Source organism: Daphnia pulicaria, chromosome 1 (assembly GCF_021234035.1).
Source record: "Daphnia pulicaria isolate SC F1-1A chromosome 1, SC_F0-13Bv2, whole genome shotgun sequence".
NCBI classification, from domain to species: Eukaryota; Metazoa; Arthropoda; class Branchiopoda; order Diplostraca; family Daphniidae; genus Daphnia; species Daphnia pulicaria.
Genome location: NC_060913.1, coordinates 11,516,818 through 11,539,894, shown reverse-complemented (window position 1 = coordinate 11,539,894; position 23,077 = coordinate 11,516,818). Strand labels below are relative to the sequence as shown.

The following is a 23,077-nucleotide window of genomic DNA, read 5'->3' as shown; positions in this document are numbered from 1 at the left end:
GCTTGGTATAATCGATCGACCAGCTTTTCTATATACGCACGCGTCGTATAAAGGGGGCGCGTGCCCATTGAATTAGTAATGAGGATCGGCAATGTGTACTTTTTTTAAAATACGCATCAGCGTATAAACAATCCTTTGCGATGTTGATCAAATGACATTTCAATTAAACGATAAGACATAATTTGTTGGTTTACTGTGCAATATTATTATATCGCGATGTGGTTTCTACGCGTTGATGGTGCAACGCCATATGTTGGACGGACCAACATGCGCAATCATGTATGTCAATATTTCTTTTTTTATCGATGCACAGGTTTTTTTTTTTTTTTTTTCTAAATCGTCCTCTCACGGATTTCAGTTATTGCATTGAAAGTGCGGAACTATTGTGTCACACTTAAGGTAGTGGCGTTGTCCGACGACAGCATTGACAAATATGCTCGTAGGTATACTAGATAGCCAAAGCACGAACGTGTGAACTTCAATGGCCGGGTGCCGACTACTTTAACGCGCATCGGCGTTTTAGCTGAAAAATGTAACGTGGCATATTGGATGGCCTTTGAAGTGAACCGCCTTATTAGAATAGGGAAGACTCTTATGTTTTCTTTTTTTCTTTTTCTACTGATTATTTATGTGTCTAGATAGATATAGTACATGAGCCGACAAAGATATTTCCCTGCCGGCGTCGATTGATAACACAGCGGCTTTGAAAACATCTAAGCTGTTTTATCGTTATGCGAACCGCATTTAATGTATAGCAATTTTACAGACTTTTTTCATCGCGAGGACAGGAACCGAAGAGAGGTTTTGAAATTAAATTTATGAATTTATCTCCCCTTTGTGTCAATGTTGAAACATGAATTTTTTTTTTTACAATTTATTGAGTGCACACACAGTCTACAACACTATATAATAATAGTTATCGTAAATCTTAATAGAATGCCAACATACATTTTTATTTGACCAAAAATACAACCGAATTTATTAAACGAATGTTGAGTCCAGGTTGAGTCGCAGAATAGATGACAATATTGTTATGATAGGCCTCTCCGGTTTAGTCGTGAGTCGATGATTGAACTGCAGGCAGGAAAGGGTGTAGTATGGAATATTGTTGGATCCACCAGTGGTGAACTGGTTGGAAAGCTGCGTGATGAAATGCATTCCATGCACTGATGTCCACTAACGGGAAACTTCCTGCGTTGTTGTCTTTGTTGCTCAATGAATTCCGGATTTTCTTGTGATTCTGATGCGCTCCTTCTTCATCCTCACTCGCTTCGAAATTTCTGTGAAAATTCAACCAAAACGACTCAGTAAATATTTAATGGAAAATTTGTTTTTAAATTGATTGACAAATAATAGAGTCAAATAGTCTTTAAATAGTGCTTGTTTGACTTGAGAAACTCTTCCCGGAAGTTAAGTTATGTTTGTTAAGCAAAGATTAAATTTTGTGTTGATCTACCGGATCTTTAGTGTGGACACAAGTTTGTCGTTGGCCTATATAACTATACTATACATATTTGCCAATTCAGCAGTTGCCGCGTTTGCCGAACACGGGAAACTTGGACGAAAAGAAAACCTGCAAGTAGCAGCGTGTTTACATAGTCACACGTGCTGTTATCGCCGCCAGACAGTTTGGAATAAAAGTTCCCGATGGCGCCAGTCTGGTTCAAAAAATGTACGTTTGCGCCTTTGATGTGTCCCACGGCAACATGCTCCCTGTTCCAACGTCTGTCTTTAGTTAGCTTAAGTCAATCGGCAGATTTCGAGGTAGGAGCAAAGACAAGCTTTCGGAGCCTATCGGCGACGACTGTCAAAGAGACACCGCTATTTGCTATGTCTATAAGGAAACATAACAGAGGACACTTGCAAGTATAGATATATCCTCCCTATATAATTTATGTGTTCAGGATTCAGGATGAGGATATAACTTTGCTAATTAGCACTTAAACAATATCTAGTATTGCCAAGGATCCAGCACTATTACTGTTGGGCGAAGATGTTAACAACCAATCGGTATAGTGGTCATAGCATTAGATCATGACGATAGACATTAATGTTCAAGTCTTGTAAGAAGCTGAAATGATGAGTACTCCATGCACCACTCATGAATGACACTGTTGAAAACTGTAGTCTCACCAAACCCTGATCAGCTTAACTTTTGATAATTTAATTCACATAGAATCCATGTCTGGATGGTCCATCCAGCTGTTCTGTTTATTCCTAACAAATAACCCCATAAAAATCGCCACCCAAACAGTACGTGGGCTAAGGCGCCTGAACGTGACGGAAGAATTTGTACCGAGGTGCGTTCAAGCCCAAAAATATGCTAATATGATGAGTACTCCATGCACCACTCTCGAAAGACACTGTTGGAAACTGTAGTCTCACCGAAATCTGATTAGCTTCATTTTGGTTTTTATAATCGCCAAGGGTTGAACAGAAACATCAATTAAATAAGATGAATGATTTTTAAAACCTAACATTAACTCGCCTATTTGCATCTAAACAGTAAAAAAAAAATCCTTACCTTGGCTCACGGTTAGAATCACGAAAACCTTTAGCGAAGGGGTTACTGGCGATTTTCAGTCTAGTAATCTGATTTGAATGAATTAAAAATGTAAAATATTTGTTATAATTTTTTTTTCTTCAAAAACACGAAAAGCTTCACAATTGATTTACCTGTTGGTTCTGGTAGGCAGTAACAGTGATAAACTGGGTTTCCGGAAAGGTGAACGATGCGGCTGAACTGGATTTCCAACAGAAAGTCTTCCACCATTCAGAACAATTGCTTTGAGCTTCTCGGCAGTCATTAGGAATCGGTTGGATGTATAATGTTGGTTGGTAACGATGCATGGAATGCAGGGGTATCTGACGAAATGCAACGAATTCAAATTTAATCGACCATCTTTTTAGTACAACCCAATTGCTTTGTTACGTCGCTATGGTATATAGTGTTAAGGTTGATTCAAAAATAGAACATACCTGGTCACGTTGAGAAGGCTTACGGCTGTTAGTCAATTTAAGTTTATCGAATGCCACACAGCTTTGCTTGTTCCAGAATTTTCCAAGCTGTGGGCCGTCCGGATGTAAAAAGTGTCGTTCCTGGTGAGGAACATCACCTGGACCTCCAGGAACCCATTTTGAACTAGAGAAATATAGCAACGACATGCATAACTAATAACTCGAATTTCTATTTCTTCTGCAACACGCATTTGTTCTATCGTTCCTCACACAAGTAGAAGCAGAGTATAGATTATTAAAATTATTATAGATACCTTTGATAGATGTATCTGTGTCTCTTGTCATCAACTAAATTCATGTCAACGTATACGATGTACAATACATCGTCTTCCAAACCGCTTAGTCGAACCTTGAGCGACGGGAACATTCTCCTTTATATTTATAAGGGGTTACAACAAACAAGTCTTTATAAAATGTTTAACGATAACGGCAGTCTTCTTTTCATCTATACTTCCAAAATGAAAGAAATTCTGTAATATCTTACCTTCCAGCTTTCGTGATGATCATTTCAGTTCCAAGGGCGTGAAACTCTAACCACAATTCGCGACAAAGAAGGTCAGCTGCTGCGTTTTGGATCGACGTAGGTTCTCCATCCATTTTATTCGTCGGGGGGCAAGCGAACGATTGCAATTTGGTTGCATCTGTATTCGGGCTGGATTCGTCGTCCGAATGGTGAGTAGAACCTATTAAGCTTGACACGGAGAAGGCCCGAGCTCGAACAGACAGATCACCACTAGACATCACCTGTGAGGCGTAAAATTTAGTTTGTTTCGCTTTAAACAATTTTGATATGCCTCGTAAACATACGATTGTAAATCCTTGTTAGTCTAGACTTCTTTTTAAAACCACCTATTTTAGGCACGCGTCAGCACTGGCAACTGTCGGTGATGCGAAGAACAGTTCTCAGTTTGATGTGCGTCAGTCGGTCCCTTTTCTTTTCGTTTCAAATCCTCTCGTAAGAGTAATGACGTATGCATCAGCTATCAGTCACATATATTATCTTCTTCGGTAGCTATTGGTTTTCACACGAATTGTCAAAGCCAATCCTTTAAAAACGTTTTGGTGCAGGGGTGGGGAGACGCTTGTTTGTTCCCCACCGCCGATAAGGCGAAAAAGAGTCCATAAGCTAGAGCCAAAACGATGTGACTATTTCTTGTCGGCGCGTATGCAACGGCTCTTTAACGACGACACATTCCGACCCGTATCGTTTTCTTAGCGTGATCGATGAGTAGATGTAAGCGCCGCTTGTTTAGTGTTTCCGAAGCCGACTGTCAAAAACAACTTATTCTCCCCGCTTCGTCCTCCAAAACCACTCCCACAAAAAATATGTAACAAAAGTGACTGTATTACGTGGCTGGTCTCGTCGTCAAGTAAATGTCAAATAGGTAACATTCAGAAAACATTAGTATGCTTTGTTTGAAATAGCATGTAAACCAATTTGCGATTACAACTTGCTTGATGAGAATAATTATTTGGTTGAACTAGGATGTTGTAACTAAATTTAAAATTTTTTAGAACCTGTTAAGTTAAGAGAATTCTTTTTTAAAATCTGTTGTAACTGTTTTTGATTTCATACGATTTCATATTTCCGCGTATCTTGATTGCGATAAACTACCGCCTGGTGCGTGGTATGATCGTTGCAGACACGATTGAATCATTGAATAATGAATCAAAATCTCTACAAGGAATTTTTTTTTTATTTGGTTGAAAGTAAAACGGATCGTCATATTGCTAATTGATAAAAAAAAATTAAAAAAGTGATTTTATTATCAGACGGAGTATCTCTAATTTATGAATCATGAAGGCTGAAGCTATGAAAAAGAAAAAGACATCTGGTGAGTGATGATCAAAATGAAGTTGCTGGCACTCTGTTTAGCCCACAGCGTTCCAAAGCAGCGAATTTGAACCTTGCTTTAGCTCAACAGCTTGTCCTACAACCTACAATCAACTTGGTACTTGGCAAAAAAAGCCCTTAAACAATCAAACAAATGAATAGGCGAAACAATATTTTTTAATTCAATGAAATTTATTGAAATCAACTGACAGAACAGTGACGACAAGTATCAAAAGTGAAACAAAAGAACGAAACACATGAAATTTCATCTTCCATCGGAAATATCTTATTAGTGTCGCCGAATGAAGGTTTGTAGAGTGGGTGGAACCTTCTCTACATCGTCGAATGGAATTCCACTTTGGCGTACGACTCGAGCAGCCAAGCAGCTCAGAGGCAGTGGCAGAGCGTCTCTGATGAGCGAATGAAGGTTAAGCTCGTTATCCTCATCACGGTCGATTATTTGGTCTGGCCGTTCCTGGGAAAGCAGGTTTTGCCATTGCTGGAAGAGCATCAAGGGGGTCGTACTTCTGTTGTCCGTCTGGTCTAAGTGAGCCCCGTATTCCAGCAGCAGCCGAGCTTGAGCAACGTTGCCACGATACAAGGCCACCAAGTGGAGAGGAGTTGCTCCGTGCGAGTCGGCCGCGTTAGGATCGGCTCCGAGTCGAAGGATCCACTCGGTCACAGACAGCTGGAAATCCTCGTCTGAATCATCGTCGCTTTCGTCGTCTTCGTCGTCTTCGTCGCGATAATCTCGAATCAGTTCAAAGTCCACGTCGTCAATTTCGTCCGCAGACATGACTTCGTCTTCGCCGTGTCCACACGACGGACATCCCCACACGCTACTGTCGTCACTGAAATCACTGAAGCTATCTTCATCCTTCGTTGCACAAATGATGTCAAAGTCAAATTGGCTCCCGCCGGCAGGGTCATCAATCGTGTCGTCATTGCTGTCCAGCAGATCGTTCACCGTGTCGCTGTTGTTTTCGAATTCGTCATGATCCAAGTCGCTTGTTTCATCCAGGTCACTGCTGCCCATGTCGTCGCTAGTCACAGAGTCGCTGTCTCTGAACATCAACTCGTGAATTTCAGCGAACGCGTGACTCGTACTCTCCAGATGGCAAATCGCGTGGAGAAGATTCTGATTGGCGTTTCCCCATCGGTGGTCTTTGGCTATGAAAAGGGACAGGCTGCGCTGGAACTGTTGGCGATCCACGACACTCCATTGCGGCACCAGCTGGTGGGCCCAATAAATCAATCCCACGATGAAACTTGCCAGACCGAGTCGAGTGCTCGGGTCAATCTTTTGCTGTCGGAGATTTTCTTGCAGATGCGCCATGTACTGAGTGGCAAAATCGAAGGTGGCCATCAGATTGGCAAACGGAAACTCGTCTTGTTCCGGATTCTCTTGCAGATTGGTGATGCTCGACAACATGATGTCCAGGGCCCAGTTGATGATTCGACTCGTCTTTAATCCCTTCCACTCAAGTGATTGTGATTGCTGCAGAACGAGCGTCAGTATGTGGATGGCGCGGCCGCTCTGCCCTTGGCGGAAGGAACACATCGAAGCCCATTGGGACAAGAAGGTGAGATTAAGGATATGGACACCAGGACGGACCATGTCCAGGACTCGCTGGCTGACCAAAATTGCTTGGGTGAAGAGCTCGAGTCTAGACAGCTGCTCCAGTTGTTCTAATGTGGTAAACTCGGAAGTCAAGCCGAAAGCCGTGCCATAAGCGTCCGATGGAAGAATCGTTTTAGGTATTAGGTCCGGTTCACCATCGACCGTCGACTGGCGAAGATGCGTGGCTGCCCTCCAGTACATGAGGCCGTTTTGCGGGGCTGGATGCGTTTCGTAAAAGTAAAAATTGACTGCACCCATCAGTTCCAGAATGTTGATCTTTTCCTGTCGGCCGTTGGGACTTGAGACGATGGATTCGATCATTTGGGCGGTTTGCTGATCCGATTCCACTTCCATGGAAAGAAGATAGGCGGCAATGTCCAATTCTCCGCAAACGACAGCCGCGTACAGTGCTGGAACGTCCAGGTATTCGACACCATTCCACACCATTCGTCCAATTTGCTCCATGGGAACGCCCAGTTTGCCGACCAAGAATTTGACCATGTCCAAGTTTCCTCGTCGGATGGCCACCAGAAGAGGGGTCTGCCCATGTTCGTTGTACGATTTTGACAATTCGGTAGTCACTTTCGGTCCGTGGATGTTGAGAGTTTTAATCAAATCCTCCCTGGAGCCTCTGGTTACAGATTCGAAAAATGCCTCGCAGTCCGCGTAAGTTATCAGCTGAGGATTCGTCGCGGGGTGCGGGTACGAGGATGGTGGAGAATAATTTTTCGGAACTTGTGTCAACACTCTTCTCCATTTCTTGACCACTCCCATATAATCGTCGTCGTACCAGAATCTTTTCCAAACCTTTCTCACTACCATTTCTACATTCGCTTCCATTTTGCTTGCTGGTTTTAATCACAGTAACTTTATCTAGAAGGCGTACCTTACAGATGGTGTACAATGGGATCATATGCGGTGGCGATCCCTTATGTATGAAAAAGAAGGGCAAATCTTTGTTTGCAAGTCGACTTCCTCCTACAATTACGACTATATCTCGAAATTGTGTCAACCAATTAACTTGAATTTTGTTGCAGTGATTCCGTTTTAATTATTCAAATATTAATCAGTTGTTTTATTTAAGGCAGAGTAATACAATTTTATTTAATTATCGTTTCGATTCAACATTCGTTCAGTTAATTCGCGCCGATCGTTATAGTGCGTAATATGGCCGCTTGGGGTGAATTGTGCAGCAATTACGACATTATGTCAGTGCATTTCCAATTTACTCAAACAGAAAGCGATTACAATTTTGTGTTCATATTAAGAAAGCAGAAACAAATTTGTGTGTTTAATATATAATTGCTGGCCTGTTTTATATTTTGCCTTATGCTTTTGTCCACTAAAGTTGAGAAGAGAAGTTTTGTCTTTTTTTTTGTTTGTGGTTGTTTTACTTCACCGCCACGTTTTCCGAAGAGTTCAAACTCATTTCTAATGTTTCTGTGTCAATACTTCAAATGATTAAGAGTTTAAGTCGTGTTATTTTAATTATGCCATTGCCCAACTTCTCCGCGCGGGACTCGGTTACGCTGGGAACTAGGATAGCGCAACGTCAGACTGTAGCGCACCTAGCGGTTCGACGTTGTCATAGCCAAAATACCCCTTGGAGGCTTGGAGCAATACACCATGCTTGGAGCAACGTCAGCCTGAAGTTGTTCATCTGTTGATATTGCATCACCAAATTAGAATATTAGCTATCATTGCCCCAACAATATACATGTTTGAAGGGCCTGCACGTCCTTGAAAGAAAAAAAAAACGGTACATCTCACTTCAAATCTCAGGTCATTACCTGGAAACAAATCATCAGGAATCTCAGATGTCATATTCATCATATGGCAACCGACGCCCTCGGACTCAAAAAGGCAAAAAAGCTCAACCTTCTAGACAGACTAGGACTACAGCCAAGTTAGAAGAGCCACACTTTGTAGTCTGTGGTGTAACTCTGAGTAGCGATGAAGATGATGATTCCTTTCACGAAACAAAAAAACTCAAATCTGATGGTATCCACAAATCCTCTGAAAAATTGGATGGCAACTCTTTGAACAAAGAACAGCCAAACATTAAAGAATGTCAGTTTAACACATTTGCTTCAGCTGCTGGTTTTTCTTGTTGATTTGTCTTACTTTTTATTTTCAATTCTTTGTTTACCTGTAGGTGCAGCGTCAAATGCTGTTTCAATGGATTTACCTGGTATTGATGCAGAAGAAAGGCTTGGATCAAATGATTTTCTCCATTGGAATGGAGTTGCTGGATTGAAGGAACCTTTTGTTGCCATACACTGCAAGTCTGTTCGAATTGGATCATACAGGTTTACTCCAGTGGGCCAGGTTTTATTCTCATCCAAAGGAATTATGCTACAAGCTCCAGTTTTTCACAACCATAACGAGTCATCAGAAAAGAGTGCTGTATGGGTCAATGTAGCTATCCCAACTCAGCAAATAATGAAAGTGGATGCTCATTTCAGCAAACAGCTTAAAGTCATCTTCTTAAATTGTCTTCCAAGCTTGTGTCGACAGCTTTCGTCAAAATTGGGGTTACCCAAAAGTGGTCCATACTGGGATTCTGCTAGCGAAGACGAAAGTCAAAAACTATTAACCCTTTTTCCCGGCAATTTGAACTATGCAACGAAGAACGCTATAAAAAAAGTCTTCGTTCCTCGAGGTGTCTATCATGTAATTAATCATGCCGAGACCAACCGACTCTTGGTTTTTTCTGCACCTCCAGAAGTTCGTGATGCGCTCAATCGTCTCCACGCAGGAACTTCGGTACCAGCAGAAACGAGTGTTTCGTCGATAGATTCGCAAGATGTGATTGGTGACAAAGAAGATGCTATCAAAGGTGAGCCAAATATTAAAGAATGTAAACACATTTGTTTCCAGTGCTGTTTTTTGTTGTTGTTGATATATCCGGATTTATCTTATTACTTTTTTTTTCAATTCTTTGTTTACCCTTAATGCTGTTTCGATAGATTTACCTATTGATGCAGAAGAGAAAATTGGATCAAATGAGTTTCTCCGTTGGAAGGAAGGTGGATTGAAGGGACCTTTCGTTGCCGTAAACTGCCGGTCTGTTCGTATAGGATCATATAAGTTTATTCCAGTGGGACAGGTGTTATTCTCGTCCAAAGGAATTATGCTACAAGCTCCAGTTTTTCACAACCATAACGAGTCATCAGAAAAGAGTGCTATATGGGTCAATGTAGCTATCCCAACTCAGCAACTAATGAAAGTGGATGCTCATTTCAGCCAACAGCTTAAAGTCATCTTCTTAAACTGTCTTCCAAAATTTTGTCGCCAGCTTTCGTCAAAATTGGGGTTAACCAAAAGTGGTCCATATTGGGATTCTGCTAGCGAAGACGAAAGTCAACAACGATTGATACTGCTGCTCGTTAATTTGGAATATGCAGCGAAGAACGCAATCAGACAAGTCTTCTTTCCTCAAGGTGTTTATGACGAAATTGACCATGCCGAGGCCAACCGACTCTTGGTTTTTTCTGCACCTCCAGAAGTTCGTGATGCGCTCAATCGTCTTCGCGCGGGAACTTCGGTATCAGCGGAAAGGAGTGTTTTGACAACTGTAACCATGGTGGCGCAGAAGACGTTACCAAAGTCGAAGTGAGTAGTCGTAATACACCCAACTACACTTCTGGTTAAATGCGTAGTTCTTGCATCTGAACCCAAGCATAAAATCAGTCTTCATACTTTTCAAGATACGAATGACCAAAGTAAATCTTTCCAGCTCCAAAGTTTCTAGTAACAAGTATCATCTGCTATTTCTTTTGAACCTCTATTCCTCAACTTCTTCTTTAAAACTACTGTAGAGAGGAAATAATGGTTTTAAAATACCTTGGATAAAATGTGTTAAAAGCTTGTGTACATATCTACTGTTTATTCCCATATTTGCTGCTGTCTGAATCTCCCATCAATTGTTCTGGCTGTGAGCCCCATTTCGTCAACATCATTTCCTACTAGACCATAGTTCTCAGCTCCATTCTTCTCATCTCCATTCTTCTCATCTCCATTCCTCTTCATCTTCAACCTCATCATCAACCCGCATCAACCTCTGCTTCCTCCAGAATATGGTGTTTAAATATGTGGTTAATTTTTTTTTTACCCTTATTCTTTTTCTTTTTTGGATTTGCAATCAAAGACTTCTTGTTTACTGGTTTGAGACATAGAAAAACAGATTTAATTCTTTCTTTCCGTTGGAAAGTTTCCAACGTTATTGTTCCTAAACTGAGTTCGTCTGCGCGTCATATGGCAAGCCGAATCCATCACAAACAACAAATTTCGGCGCACATTATCAAATCAGAAGTAGGTGAAGTTGTTCCTAATGTTTCGACATCTTTAAGTTGGAATATCTGCACGTCTGGTTACTTCTAATTTAGAATCGACATCAATTACTATGAGAAGACTCCTGGAACAGAGGTAAATTATAATTTTATTTGTCTTCAGGAAACTCTAGAATGTTTTAGCTTTTGAGGGTATCCTTATTGCTTCATTCGTCTACCTTAAAAAAGTTCTTTTTTGTTACAATACTCCGCATTCGCTCTGATTCCTGAACTTAATTTACACACTTTTGGTTTAGTATATTCTAACGACTTATTGAAGTAATTCTGTTCAGCTCTTTTCCTGTTTGCTTGCTTTTCACCTGCTGACTAACTTGTGCATGATAATTTATTAATTTTCTTTCAGGGATTATTCCAGGTACGTGGTATTCAAGCAAGCAGTTTGGTGTTGCTGTTATGTGCTTATGTTTGCTCAGTGTTTGCTGCCTGACATCAGCTGAAGAGGACAAGACAATATTGTTAAATATCTCTGGTGTTTTTGTTGAGTAGTAATATTTAAGTGTGCCCGTTTTAAGTGATATCATGTTGAAGTTGTTTCACTTTTCAATTGCATGTGGCAAATGCAATCATGCATTATATAGGCCCTAATACTTTATGATTCTGACTATTCAAATCCGACCGGCCAGCATTGATAATTCGCTGAAAGTTTTGTTTATTTATCGTCCTTTTCACTAATACCGCTATAATACTCGTAAATAACTATGGACCCGGATATGGTTTGTTTTTTCAAACTTGTGAATTCTAGCATATTTGACGGGAGTTATTCGGGGAATTGTCCGTTTTGGGGATTGGAAAGATAATTTCTATTTCGCAGATTTCCTAGAGCTGAAATTCTGCAAAGACTTTGATTGCGGCAATTTTATTTGAAAATTTAGATTCCTGACAATTGTCAACAGAGGAAAAAATCCCGGATTCCGGGTGCCAATATAGCCATTTTACTATTTTCGGTTTCTAATTTAGTTCCGAGCTTGGTAAATCTTACTATGACGCAAAAATGAACCTACATTTCGTGATCCTCATCAAATTTATGTTCGATTTGATGTGTCCTTGAGAAATATCGAAACATCACTGAAATTTGAAAAATAACGCGAAGTCTAGTTCAGGAAACTTTACGATTTTGGCAAAATTTAGGTTTTAATAAAAAAGCTTTCATTTTTACCCCATATTTCGTGGAGTTCACAGATATAGGGCTTTTTTAGATCGCGAAAATCCGACTTCCAGAAAACTGGCAACGCATGCGTTTTGTAGTTTTTTCCGTTTACATGGCAAAGGCCATAAGAAATCTAAGTGGCTTCAATAAAAAAAAATCTAGTGTTTTTAATTGAAAAAAAAAAAGAAAAAGACTAAAGAAAAAGAAGTAATAATAAAACAAAAAAGGTAATAATGGAAATAAAGTAAAACAGAAATTAATCTTTAGTGTTTTTTTGTTTTTAATAAAACTCAATTTAACTCAAGCCTTCGTTGAAAGCCTCCCAGTCTCCAACCCACTGCTTTTGTTTCGACCACGTAGGGAGTAACGGTTTTTGGTTTTCCTACATTTATACGTTCGAAGACTAAAACAGACAACAAAAACCAATAACCAATAGACTGAAAACATAATATACAGGATTATGAAAATTCATTTTGTCTTGGCAGTTATACACAGATTAAATGTAAATCGATGAGAAAATGCATCACTAATATTGAAAGACTACGATCAACGGCGGTTAAATAGTTGAAGGTCGAGTTTGAGGACGATTTCTCCCGATTCCACCTCATACAAAGGCAGCCGCTTGATGAGCGGGCCGCGATATATTTTTGAATCCTGCAGCACATCAGCAATGCGAATCTCGGTTCGTCCCAGAAATTCTGTCCCAGTTAAATGCGTGAAACAGAATAGGTATTTTGGAGATATTAGATTATAGACGCATGATTATATTTTAGCATACCGTTTGGTGAGAAGTAATCGCGGTCTAACACGGTGACACAAAGGACATCCTGCTGAAGGTCTTTCACTAAAAACTGCATCGACGCGTTCCACTTGGGGTTGAGAGATTTAGGCACCACTTTGGTTCGATGTTCTTGCGATCCAAGATAGACTTCACAGAAAGTGTCGCTTTTTCCTGCAGAAATTTAATTTCAATGCCACGTCGAGGCAAACATCCATTTGTGACAATGAAACAGTTTTTTTTTTCAAGTCAGAGAAAGCGTGAGTTAGTTGTGCTGCTGAGCAGGTGGTTCCAATTCAAATGAGAAAACGGGTGCGCCATTCAAATGTGAATTTAAGGGTGCTACATCAGAAAGCACATCATTCACAGAAACTAGTGTACCTTTTAAGTTACCCCGTGAAGTAAGAGCGAGGCCTTCGGCGACGACGACTCGCAACTTGCCTACTGGGGGCCTTTGCCTTACTGTGTGCAAGTGAAGAGAAAACGGCAGAGAAAGCCAAGAAATCATCAATAGTATCATGCGTGTTAGATTATTATGAAAGGAGTTTCGTTACAACACCAAACTAGCATTCATTATAGTAAGGAAGAAGGATAAAGAATTTAAAGATAAGAGCAACAAAATACTTTGCCGAAAAACGATGGTAACTAAGGAGAATCGTAATTCAACCAAAGCCTATTATAGCGAAATAAATATGTGTAATTGAAGACTGAATCGTTAGTATAGGTTCAAATAAACGATAGAGAAGCGGGGAAAGCTTTTCGTAGTGAAGTTTGTGTGCGTCCGAGCATGCATATCCAGAAGTCCACTATTCTCAATTCAATGTACATCTTACCCGTTTCCGAACTGGCCTGTAGATTTTCAGCTTCCATGACCAAAACCAGCAATCGTCCGCAAACATTGCCTTCATTTTGTTCTAAAGGATTATGAGTTAGACGAGCGAATTGGCCACGCATAACGCGGCAATGTCCATTTAAAATTTTTAACTATTTGATTATCTTATTAAATCTTATAGATTTTGTCAGACATACTAATCCACTTGTGCAATAAGCAAGCGCGACAGTTATAATTAAACTTTAAGCAGCAGTATATCTTAGGCGGTATTGAACCCCACAAATTAATTAAAAACAGAAAACTTTGACTACTTGATCTTTGGCGTTGTAGGACAGCTCGCTCCGTCAGCAAGCAGTGTTTTCGTGCTTCCTCTAGTTTCCGCAACCACAGAATCCGTTCGGCCGAACTGGTGGACGTCAGCAACAACTTACAATTCGTGTCTTGAATGGTGAAGCGCGTCGGCACTGTGTCATTTTCATTCCCACCATCGGCGGGATGGTTTTCCCCTGGCACCACTGTCATTTCTCTGAGAAATATAGGCTACTCATGACAAAACAGAAAGAAAATGACTTTCATTATCTTTGACAAAAGAAAAGATTTGCTAACCTTTCTGTACATCTTCAACGCCACACTCGATTTCTTGTCAAAAAGAAACTGAAGATTGATGGAGGCTAAAGGTTTGTTGACGGTAGTGAACATTAGAAAATCATTGAACACGAAGGCCAGCAGTTCCTTGTTGCTTTTGATCTGAATTAGTTTCAAGGGGAAAATAATTTTTAAATAAAAGTACAACACCTATGAGATGCGTTTCAATGTCTTACTTTTTTTAAAGGACCAAAATGGATGAGTTTGCGAGGACCCAGCATGTTTGTAATGGAGTTAAAAACAAGCTGTTCGTCTAACCCTTCAATTTGAACCCTTCGCTGTAACCATTCCAGTCGATCTGAATTTTCTTGCTCCCTTACGCCTTCGTTTACCTAATAGTGAAAGCAAAATTTGAATTTAACTTCCGGCATCATAAGTTATTTACCTAGCCAGCACTAAATAATGTTTAATACCTGATTACAAAGTTCTTCGGCCTTTACAAGAGCTTCATCCAACAACAATCTATCAGGATGGCTTTCATCTGTCGATTCCAAAATCTATCGCAAATTCAAATTAGCCAAAATGTGATTCAAATGATGAAATTTAGTGATGAAGAAATCAAAGTCTTACCTTTTTGATCAACAGGGGATATTTGGTAATCCTCTGCATGGGCTTTAGCAAAAACGATGTTAACGGCATCCCTTTCACTTTTGGATGCAGTTGGCATTTTTTCAATAGAGCGCGAAATTCTGGAACACTTTCGTGGCGTCGCTGAATTAGAGCGGCAGCGTTAAGCTGCCTACTGCAGAAACGAATGTAAGGCGACATGTGCGGAAGCTTTCGAATGATCATGCGGGTCCGAAGTTTAGAAAATTATAAATACAAAAAATCTAAATGAGATGGTACTGCATAAAATGAAGACTATTTAAAGCGTTTGACACTTACACAATCGACCAGAATATCACCGACGGCTTGAACTATTCCGCCAGGACTCATTTTCTTCCTGATACGAAGTGCCCTACACAAAATATTTCCATCTCAATGAGTTGATTAAAATTATTGTGAGACACATTTGCTTACTATACCTTAAGAAAGTATTATTACAAGCGATAATATCCTTCCAGTTAACGAAAATTGTTTCAACGTCTTCCAACTTGACGACACCCGATTCTACCATCGGTTTTTGGAACACCTAATAAAACAAGAGAATGAATTAGCAAAACAAATTGGGACTTTGAAGGAAAGTGCATTATACTTCATTGACGATTGACATGTCCTCCATATAGTTTTCCTCTGTGTTAATTAGTTCTTGAATGACAATCTGTCGCTTTTGCTCAGTAGGAGAAAGACTGGAAAGGTCTGCAGTTTCGGTCTTCCTCATTGTCGCCCCTAAGATGAAGCAGCAGCAGCTCAGAAATAATCTCGACCATACAAACAAAATCGAGCTATTTTCTGACATATTAGATAATCTTGTATCGACATAAGAAGGACATTCATCGGAAGTTGCGTTGAGTGCACTATTTAAAAGAATGTGTGTCTAAAAACAAGTGTGGTGATCAAAACAGCACAAGAACTGTTATATAAGGTACCAAGAAATGTATCCGTAGAAAACTGTTTCGTGTTTCACAAAGACAAACGATGTATTTCAGCTACTGGAATCCATAGCGAAGAATGATAATAAGTAAAGAGAAAAACATTCGACCTTGCCAGATGTTCATTACAGACTAACAGTAAGGAAAACTGCACTGCAATGATGAACAAGTAAAACACACACGGATCAGATGAAAAGCTAATCGTTTTCTAAGACTTTTTTAAAGTATTTTGAAAATCCAAAAGAGCACTGGAAACGGAGGACACCCAGCGATCAGGGGGGGAAATAGATGACACAAACCACCGACGAGTATTCAAATTACTTTAAACGGAAAATAAAGGTGACACAAACGAGTGAAATAAACTAATTTTAAAAAGAGATTCTGTTGCGTGGTCCAACTACCGAGAAAGGAGATTAAAGGTAACAACGACACTAGACGCTCTCTCTCTATCGAAAACACAACAAAACTAAGGCGCGAGAAACGTCGTTCCTCGGCTCAGTGCAACTGACGATCGATTATGTCTTTTTTAGCACAGAGAGACTAGGAGACTGTGGGAAATAATGCTTGCTCTTATGCTTTTTCGGGTCACTAAGAAGACGATGAACGATGATTCGCTCAAACAGCTTATTTTTGCTGAATCGCTCGATGGCCACAAAGCAGCATCGAATGGATTCATGTTACAAGAATAAGAGTAAAGATGCACACGTAGAGTGTGCGGCGATTTTATATGGGTTACGGATGAGTATATACGAGCCAAAAAAAAAGAACAGACAAGCTACTACTAATGATAATTCGACACAAGTCGGAAATAAGGAAGGAGCAAGCAAAATGCTGTACAGAGCTATCTCTTTTTCCTTCTGTAGTGTAGAAAAACAACGAACCTAAAGTGCACATCAATCGGAGGATGAGTACAAGACGCTAGTAAGAATCGCTAGCATGGAATCCATGATCCCAGGTAAGATGTAACATCACGAGGGTTTCTTACGACGACAAAAGGAATATTGACTCGCTACCACACCGTGCCATTCAAAGCCGAGTCAAACTTAAAAATCAGAAAGTCGAAACGCAACTCAAGAAACTGAATATAGTCCATGAGAGCAAACTGCATCGACGAGAACCGAATGAATTGTGAAATGGACTCAAAGACTTATTGAAGAGGGGGGGAAAAGAAAGGCACGTCGTCAGAACTAGTTTTAAGGAGTGCACACCTACAAAACTGAAGTTTGATGTTGATTAAGTGGTAAGAAATTAATTGAGAAAGAAACAGAATTTAGAAAAAGGGGAAAAAAAAACAGAAGCGTTTCTGGCTGATTTTCTTTCCTAAGTTTCCTTTAACACGGAAGCACGGCGTGGTGTGCGGCTGCCCTTTCCCCCCGGATGGATGGCTCATCGCGTCAGTCCTTTCTCTTTCCTACAATAAGGACAAATACACTCTACTTAAAAAGCCGCCCACACCACAAAAAGTAAAGTTTTTTATAAAGTAAACGACAAATAAACAATAAAGAAAGAAAGAAAAGGCAAGTATGTAAGTAAAAGATGAAAACTTCATTAGAAAATTAATGAAATCAAGAGAAACAAAAACGACCATAAAATAGGGTAACATTATTCATCAATGCAATGTTTAAATGTTTCAGTGTAGAGAAGAGAAAAGAAGGGTGAAGTGATTTGCCGTTCTTGTGAAAGCTCTACCCATAGTCTCAGGAATAGACAGATAACAAGAGAGGTGATATGAAAGCATCAAGGACAAAAAAGGACAACTAGTAATGAGAAAATCGAAGAACAAGTTTCCCACTATAGAAATAAATAAAATGGAAGCATCCGAGCTCTGAAGCTCTCACTTACACTGAGAAGTAGAGGTGGAAGTGATGTTGGAGCTAGCTGAACTAGCTGCTGCTCCAAGAGCTGCTGAGGCAGCCAAACTACCCATGACTTCCACATAGTTAGACGGAAAGAGTCCGGTCTGTTGCGATAAAACAAATGTGATGAAAAGGCCAAATTTGTCCATGCAACTTTCTGTTAATAATACCTGGCCCTTTAATTCCCCACGCCACCAAGCCGGGTCTTCACGATCAATTATAATCAGGACATCGCCTTGAAGGAAGCTCAGTTCATCTTCGTTTTGGGCAGTATATGGAAACAGAGCTACTACTTGATCTGCAATGCGAGAAAAAGAAATATTAATACAAAAGGGATGTTATCTATAGTTGTTGCACGAGGTTGTACCTAACGCAGAACCATTATTGACTTCAAACGCTGCGCTAATTTCAGTTTCAGTTGGAGCGGCAGGAGGGATTTGCGGCATTTCGTCCTCCATTTCGGCGGGCACAGGTGTAGTGCGGCTACTGCCTCCCGAACTACTCAATACTTTAACGTACGACGCTGGGAACCATCCTAACTGACGTTTTCGACCTTTTGCCTAGGATGACGATTTAATGAGTTAAGCGTAAGCCGCGTTGACATTCAGAAATAACACTGTAGTACCTGAAGTTCACCTTCCCACCAACCAGAAGCAGACTTTTTCCGGATCATGATAAGTTGTCCTCGTTGAAGCGATAGCTGCTCACTACTAGTTGCCGAGTAAGGGGCTATTACTGTAGCAATTTCAGGCTTTTTGCTTCCCCGTCCCTGTTCATCAAAGAAGTAGTAACTTATCAATAAATACATTTATGGCAAGAAATCTCATTAAAGATTATGGGTTGGTAAATTGGCTTGATGAAAGAATACCATATTAGAAGGTGAAGGTGCACCGCTAGAAGCTGCGGAAGCGGCTCGAGGAATTCCACTAACAGACGACTATTTAATCCGAGAATACATGGAAACAACACACAAAAAACGACTTCTTGACATATGCACATTGACATTTGCAGAGGAGATGGGTTGAAGGGAGCATTAGCGCTAACATTTGGATACTTCACGTAGCTAAAGGTACGATTATTAATTAAATACCTCAAATTCGCTATCGATCGGAGCAGTATTAGGCCGCTTGGAATCTGCTTGAGTCGTTGTCTTCACTGCCGGAGCAACTGTTTTGGCAACAGCAGCGGCCGCGGCAGCATCAGCAGCGGCTGAGGCAGCTTCAACTTCGGAATCAGCAGCCGCTTCGTATTGAAGCTCAGCTTTTTGCACGTAGTTGGAAGGGAACACACCGGTTCGAGCTCCAATAGTTCCAGTCCACCAGTCTCCGTCCTTTTTAATGATGGTCACCATTTCGCCAGCCACGAAAGATAAATCTCCAGGTTCGTTCGATTCGTATGGGTACATAGCAATGTAGTAATTTTCTTCTAAACCTGAATAATGCATTACAAATATGGTTACTTTAGTTATTTTAATTTCATCATTTGAAATTTTCCAGCTATACCTTTGCTATTTTGCGCAGAAATAACTGCCTTTGGAGATTGTGGTGCAGTATCGGTGTGGAAGAGTGAAACAAATGACTTGGGGAACCAACCACTTCGGTCATTACACTGGCCAAACCACCAAAGGTCTTGCTGTTCGCGAACAAGAATAACGTCTCCTTTGTTGAAGGAGAGATGGTTGTCCTTTTTGCCTTGCCAAACGTAAATGGCTTCCGCTTTCAAATTATCGACGATTTCTCCCTAAAGAGTTTGTCAAACTGCATTAGTATTCGTTTTCAAAAACCAAAAAATGAACAATCGCATACTTGGCCAAGGATAGGAGAAGATGATTCTTCAGATACTTTAGTTGTAACTGGCATAAAAGCGGAATGAGACGCATCTAATGCCAAAGATACAGCTGCACCCGCATCCGCGATGGATCCGTTGTCACTGACGTTTTCTGGCAGTTCCTGAATACCTTCCAGGGGATGTCGTTTTGCTCCAGCCATGGGACTATCAATACTACTGACAGCTACAGTACCACCAGCATCTGACCATCCTGCTTGATCCATTTTCTCAACATAGGCCTCTGGGAACCAACCGACATGGCCTCGCACTTCACCGCTCAGCCAACCAGGTTCGTTTGAAAGTGACTCCGTTACCTGATTTTGATAAAACTTTTGGTTACACGAAGAAAATGAATGAAATTCAACGATTACCATGATTATATCGCCCGGTTGGAAAGAGATTTCGTCTCCATTACGGGCCACGAACTCGTACAATGCCCGATAACGAGTGAGACCTGACTTGGAATTGTTGTCTACTATGGCAGGAGTTGTTCCTGCACTAACTGGCCAGCTATTAGTTGAATCAGACCAGGAATCGTTACTCCAAGACTGTTGCTTGCCACCCGTGGCACGCAATAGTAGAACCTCCTCTCGCTTCTTAAGATATGACTTGTGAGTTTCTTGGCAGGTACGAGCTAGCATGGACATCTCCGTTCTCAAACTGCTTAATTGGGCATTGTTATTTTCAGAATCTTCAAGCTTATTATTCAGCTGTATAATAGAACAACGTGAAACATTGTTATTTTGATCGATTTGAAAATTATTTTTCCAAGAAACAAACCTCTTCTGTTAATGCATCGAGCTTTTCTTTTGTCTGATTCAACGCAATTTGACGAGCAGTAGTATTCTGTATGGTTTCAGCTTCATCTAGCATAAACCAAAGGTAAACGCTTAGTAACTAAACTTTTAAGAGAGAAAAATTATAATGGCAATGCTTGTTCGTACTGGCGTTAGGTGTAGTGGCTGCATTCATTCGATTTTTAGCTTCCAGCCTTACTTTCTCTTGGCTAACAGTAAGAAGACGTTGATTTTGCTCACGAAGCTGCGTCTTTAGTGTCGAAAGTTGAGCCATTTGTGTGTCACGAGTTGTACGCATCCCGTCGATTGTATTCTTGGTCTCGGCAACGCCTGTTCGAGTTTCAATTATCTTGGAAGATAATTCCATTACTCTGTCATCCTGAAAAAAACAAAATGTATTTGAGTTAAAGCCAAAAGAAACCAATCAGAAGGCCAGTTATTACCAGAACAGAGAGTTCCGTCTGAAGACGCTGGTGGTTCGCTCGAAGAAGCGCCACTTTTTCCTGCTCTTTTTGCCTCTGCTGTAGAAGTTCTTGAAGTCTCTGTTTCTGCCACTCCAACTGCCTTTGCCTTTCCATCTCTTTTCTTGCGGCTTCGCGCTGCTCCAACATTTTACGACGCTGCTCTTCTTTTTCCTGTTACAGCAGTCGGTGATGGCCAATCAAATCAAATGCTTTTTCTTCTTTGAAAAACAACCAACTCACCATTTCTATTTCGCGTTGTTTGGCCAACTTCTTCTCCAGTTCGGCTTGTTGGCGGCGTTCTTGTTCCAGCCGCAACTTTTCTTTTCTTTCATATTCTTCACGCTCCTTTCTCTCTCTTTCTTCTTGCTCACGACGCTGCTGTTCAGCCAAAGCTTTTCTTCTTTTATCAAGCTCAGCTTGCCCTAAAACCAACCAGATATTCCACAATCTTTAAGTCTTGCTACGTGCCAAAGTTAATGGAAAAACACACCTTTATCGAAATTCTCTTTTCGCTTGTCTTCGAAAGAAACTGGAGACATCATTTTCATGTCGTCGGTAGGTGGTGGTGACGTGGCGATCAAACCTTGTACATTGGACTCGGGTGTTGATGGTCCTTTTGGACTGGTTAGCGAACCGGATGCCGCATTCACTAAACTAGGACGACGAAACGTTGGCGGCACGAGTTCTTGCGGTAATGTATCTGGCAATTTATCTCCAGCTCGTACAACGTCGCATAAATGCATAGCCAATACGAACTCGTCGCACGACAAGCGCCCATCCATATCGATGTCCGACAATCCCCTGTTTGAAAGCGCGTCAAATTTGTGATTTCAAGTTGTAACATATCAAAGTATTATTACCAGATGCGGGCCAATAAATGCTGTGGCAGCTGAGTTTGAACTAGAATTCCACGAGCTTGAACACCTGTCAAGAAGCCCGTTTTTCCTCGATCATGACTATTAAAAACTTGGGCATACTTCAACTTTGAGGAATGCGGAACTGCCCATTCGGTTGACCTTCGGATTTTCAGATTAAAAATAAACATTTATAGTGAAATTACTGAAATAGTTGTCGAATTGATCTTACGACTCTCTGCTAGCGACTGATGGAGCCCGAACCACTGTTTTTGACGAGTCAGGAGTACTTGGCTTCGAACCGTCGAAACTTGCTGCCGAAGTGGGAAATCCTGATCCAATAACAGAAGCGGCAGTAGCCGAAGGAGGGGAAATCATTCCAGTTGGACTTTGCATATTGGTTGCCATTAAAGGTAAACCAACAGGAGACCCTGCGCCTTGCATAAGTAATGGAAGATTTGATGATATTATTGGCTGCACCATGGGTTGCATCATAGGCTGCATCATGGGCTGCATCATGGGCTGCATCAAGGGCTGCATCATGGGCTGCATCGTGGGTTGCATCGTGGGTTGCATAGCGGGCTGCATCGTTGGCTGCATCATATTCTGCATCATGGGCTGCATCACTGGCTGCATCATTGGTTGCATCAATGGCTGCATCATAGGCTGAACCAAAGGTTGATTGGTTGGCTGGGGCCCTGCAGCCACAACTGGTGCAGATGAATGCATGGTCATGGGAGGGACTGCTCCAGTTGAAACCATTCCAAGTGGGACTAGTGGAGCACCCATCATAGATGAAGGAGGAGTTCCAGCAGATGAAGCTTACAATAAAGAAAAAAAAATCAGAATAAAATACCCAGGTAAATACAAGAGATAGAGAGAGATAGAGAGTAGGGATGTTTCACTAACCAACACCAGCAGAAGCAGAATTTTTCAAATTGGGAGGCAAGACTTTTGGAATATCAAATCCTCGGAGTTTAGCATTTATCAACTTGCAAGCAATGCTAAATTCAGTGAAATCAAGCTTGCCATCAGAATTTATGTCAGCAAGTTCCCTGTACGTGAAAATGAATGGATTAGTTGTTGGTTTTTATCATCAATGTCTTTAACATTGTACCAAATGTGTCCCAGGATTACAGGTGGGAGTTGAGATTGCAAAAGAAATCCTTTGGCTTGGTCGCCGCTAACAAATCCACCAGCCGGTTTCAATGAGTTGAATTGTTCTACATAACGAGCTTTTTCTTGTGGTAAAATGACGAACGGATCCATGTTCGGCAACACAGGTTTTGACACTATGAAAATCGTAATACACTCTCTGACCTTAAAGGACTTTAGCAGTTATTGAACATTGAATAATTCAGATTCTTACTCCAACATAACTCAAAATTAGACTACACACACAATTTATCAGTGGGCCGAACTGCACGAGAATGACCGTATCCGTATGACGATAAAATTTGACAATTTTTTCTCAATCGATTGACGTTGTTACCATAGCAATCAACGACGCCAAATTTCAA

The 23,077-nt window shown here is 40.9% G+C and overlaps 3 protein-coding genes across 6 annotated transcripts; 1 reads left to right on the top strand and 2 right to left on the bottom strand.

Annotated features, from left to right (window-relative positions):
- Nucleotides 1-932: 932 nt before the first annotated feature.
- LOC124320881 (T-box transcription factor TBX18-like) lies at nucleotides 933-3,936 on the bottom strand. The gene is made up of 7 exons (XM_046783783.1): nucleotides 3,868-3,936; nucleotides 3,503-3,762; nucleotides 3,273-3,389; nucleotides 2,980-3,142; nucleotides 2,677-2,865; nucleotides 2,525-2,592; nucleotides 933-1,280 (listed from the first exon to the last, which is right to left on the bottom strand). Exons 2-7 carry the CDS (start codon nucleotides 3,757-3,759, stop codon nucleotides 1,052-1,054), a joined length of 1,023 nt encoding a protein of 340 aa, XP_046639739.1. The 5' UTR covers nucleotides 3,760-3,762; nucleotides 3,868-3,936; the 3' UTR covers nucleotides 933-1,051.
- A 3,785-nt stretch (nucleotides 3,937-7,721) lies between these two features.
- LOC124329034 lies at nucleotides 7,722-11,910 on the top strand. 2 transcript variants are annotated; one of them, XM_046787979.1, is made up of 5 exons: nucleotides 7,722-8,032; nucleotides 8,091-8,543; nucleotides 8,629-9,312; nucleotides 9,443-10,088; nucleotides 11,181-11,910. In XM_046787979.1, the coding sequence occupies exons 2-5, from the start codon at nucleotides 8,291-8,293 to the stop codon at nucleotides 11,260-11,262; spliced, it is 1,665 nt and encodes a 554-aa protein (XP_046643935.1). In that variant the 5' UTR covers nucleotides 7,722-8,032; nucleotides 8,091-8,290; the 3' UTR covers nucleotides 11,263-11,910. The 2 variants fall into 2 exon arrangements, with proteins under 2 accessions (XP_046643935.1, XP_046643926.1); XM_046787970.1 differs by having other exon boundaries at nucleotides 11,169-11,910.
- A 513-nt stretch (nucleotides 11,911-12,423) lies between these two features.
- On the bottom strand, nucleotides 12,424-23,036 carry LOC124320195 (intersectin-1-like). Of its 3 annotated transcripts, none has more exons than XM_046782884.1 (30): nucleotides 22,927-23,036; nucleotides 22,675-22,849; nucleotides 22,467-22,612; nucleotides 21,790-22,378; nucleotides 21,564-21,719; nucleotides 21,194-21,504; nucleotides 20,944-21,125; nucleotides 20,683-20,874; nucleotides 20,387-20,618; nucleotides 20,223-20,308; nucleotides 19,814-20,152; nucleotides 19,421-19,756; nucleotides 19,118-19,355; nucleotides 18,706-19,046; nucleotides 18,484-18,552; nucleotides 18,241-18,384; nucleotides 17,983-18,175; nucleotides 17,786-17,913; nucleotides 17,602-17,719; nucleotides 15,423-15,556; nucleotides 15,253-15,359; nucleotides 15,113-15,185; nucleotides 14,798-15,004; nucleotides 14,641-14,724; nucleotides 14,404-14,559; nucleotides 14,189-14,329; nucleotides 13,894-14,122; nucleotides 13,584-13,664; nucleotides 12,751-12,924; nucleotides 12,424-12,670 (listed from the first exon to the last, which is right to left on the bottom strand). In XM_046782884.1, coding segments are annotated over exons 1-30 (5,514 nt in total). In that variant the 5' UTR covers nucleotides 22,928-23,036; the 3' UTR covers nucleotides 12,424-12,518. The 3 variants fall into 3 exon arrangements, with proteins under 3 accessions (XP_046638840.1, XP_046638841.1, XP_046638842.1); XM_046782885.1 differs by lacking the exon at nucleotides 13,584-13,664 and adding an exon at nucleotides 13,132-13,212; XM_046782886.1 differs by having other exon boundaries at nucleotides 22,675-23,032.
- Between the last annotated feature and the right edge of the window lie 41 nt (nucleotides 23,037-23,077).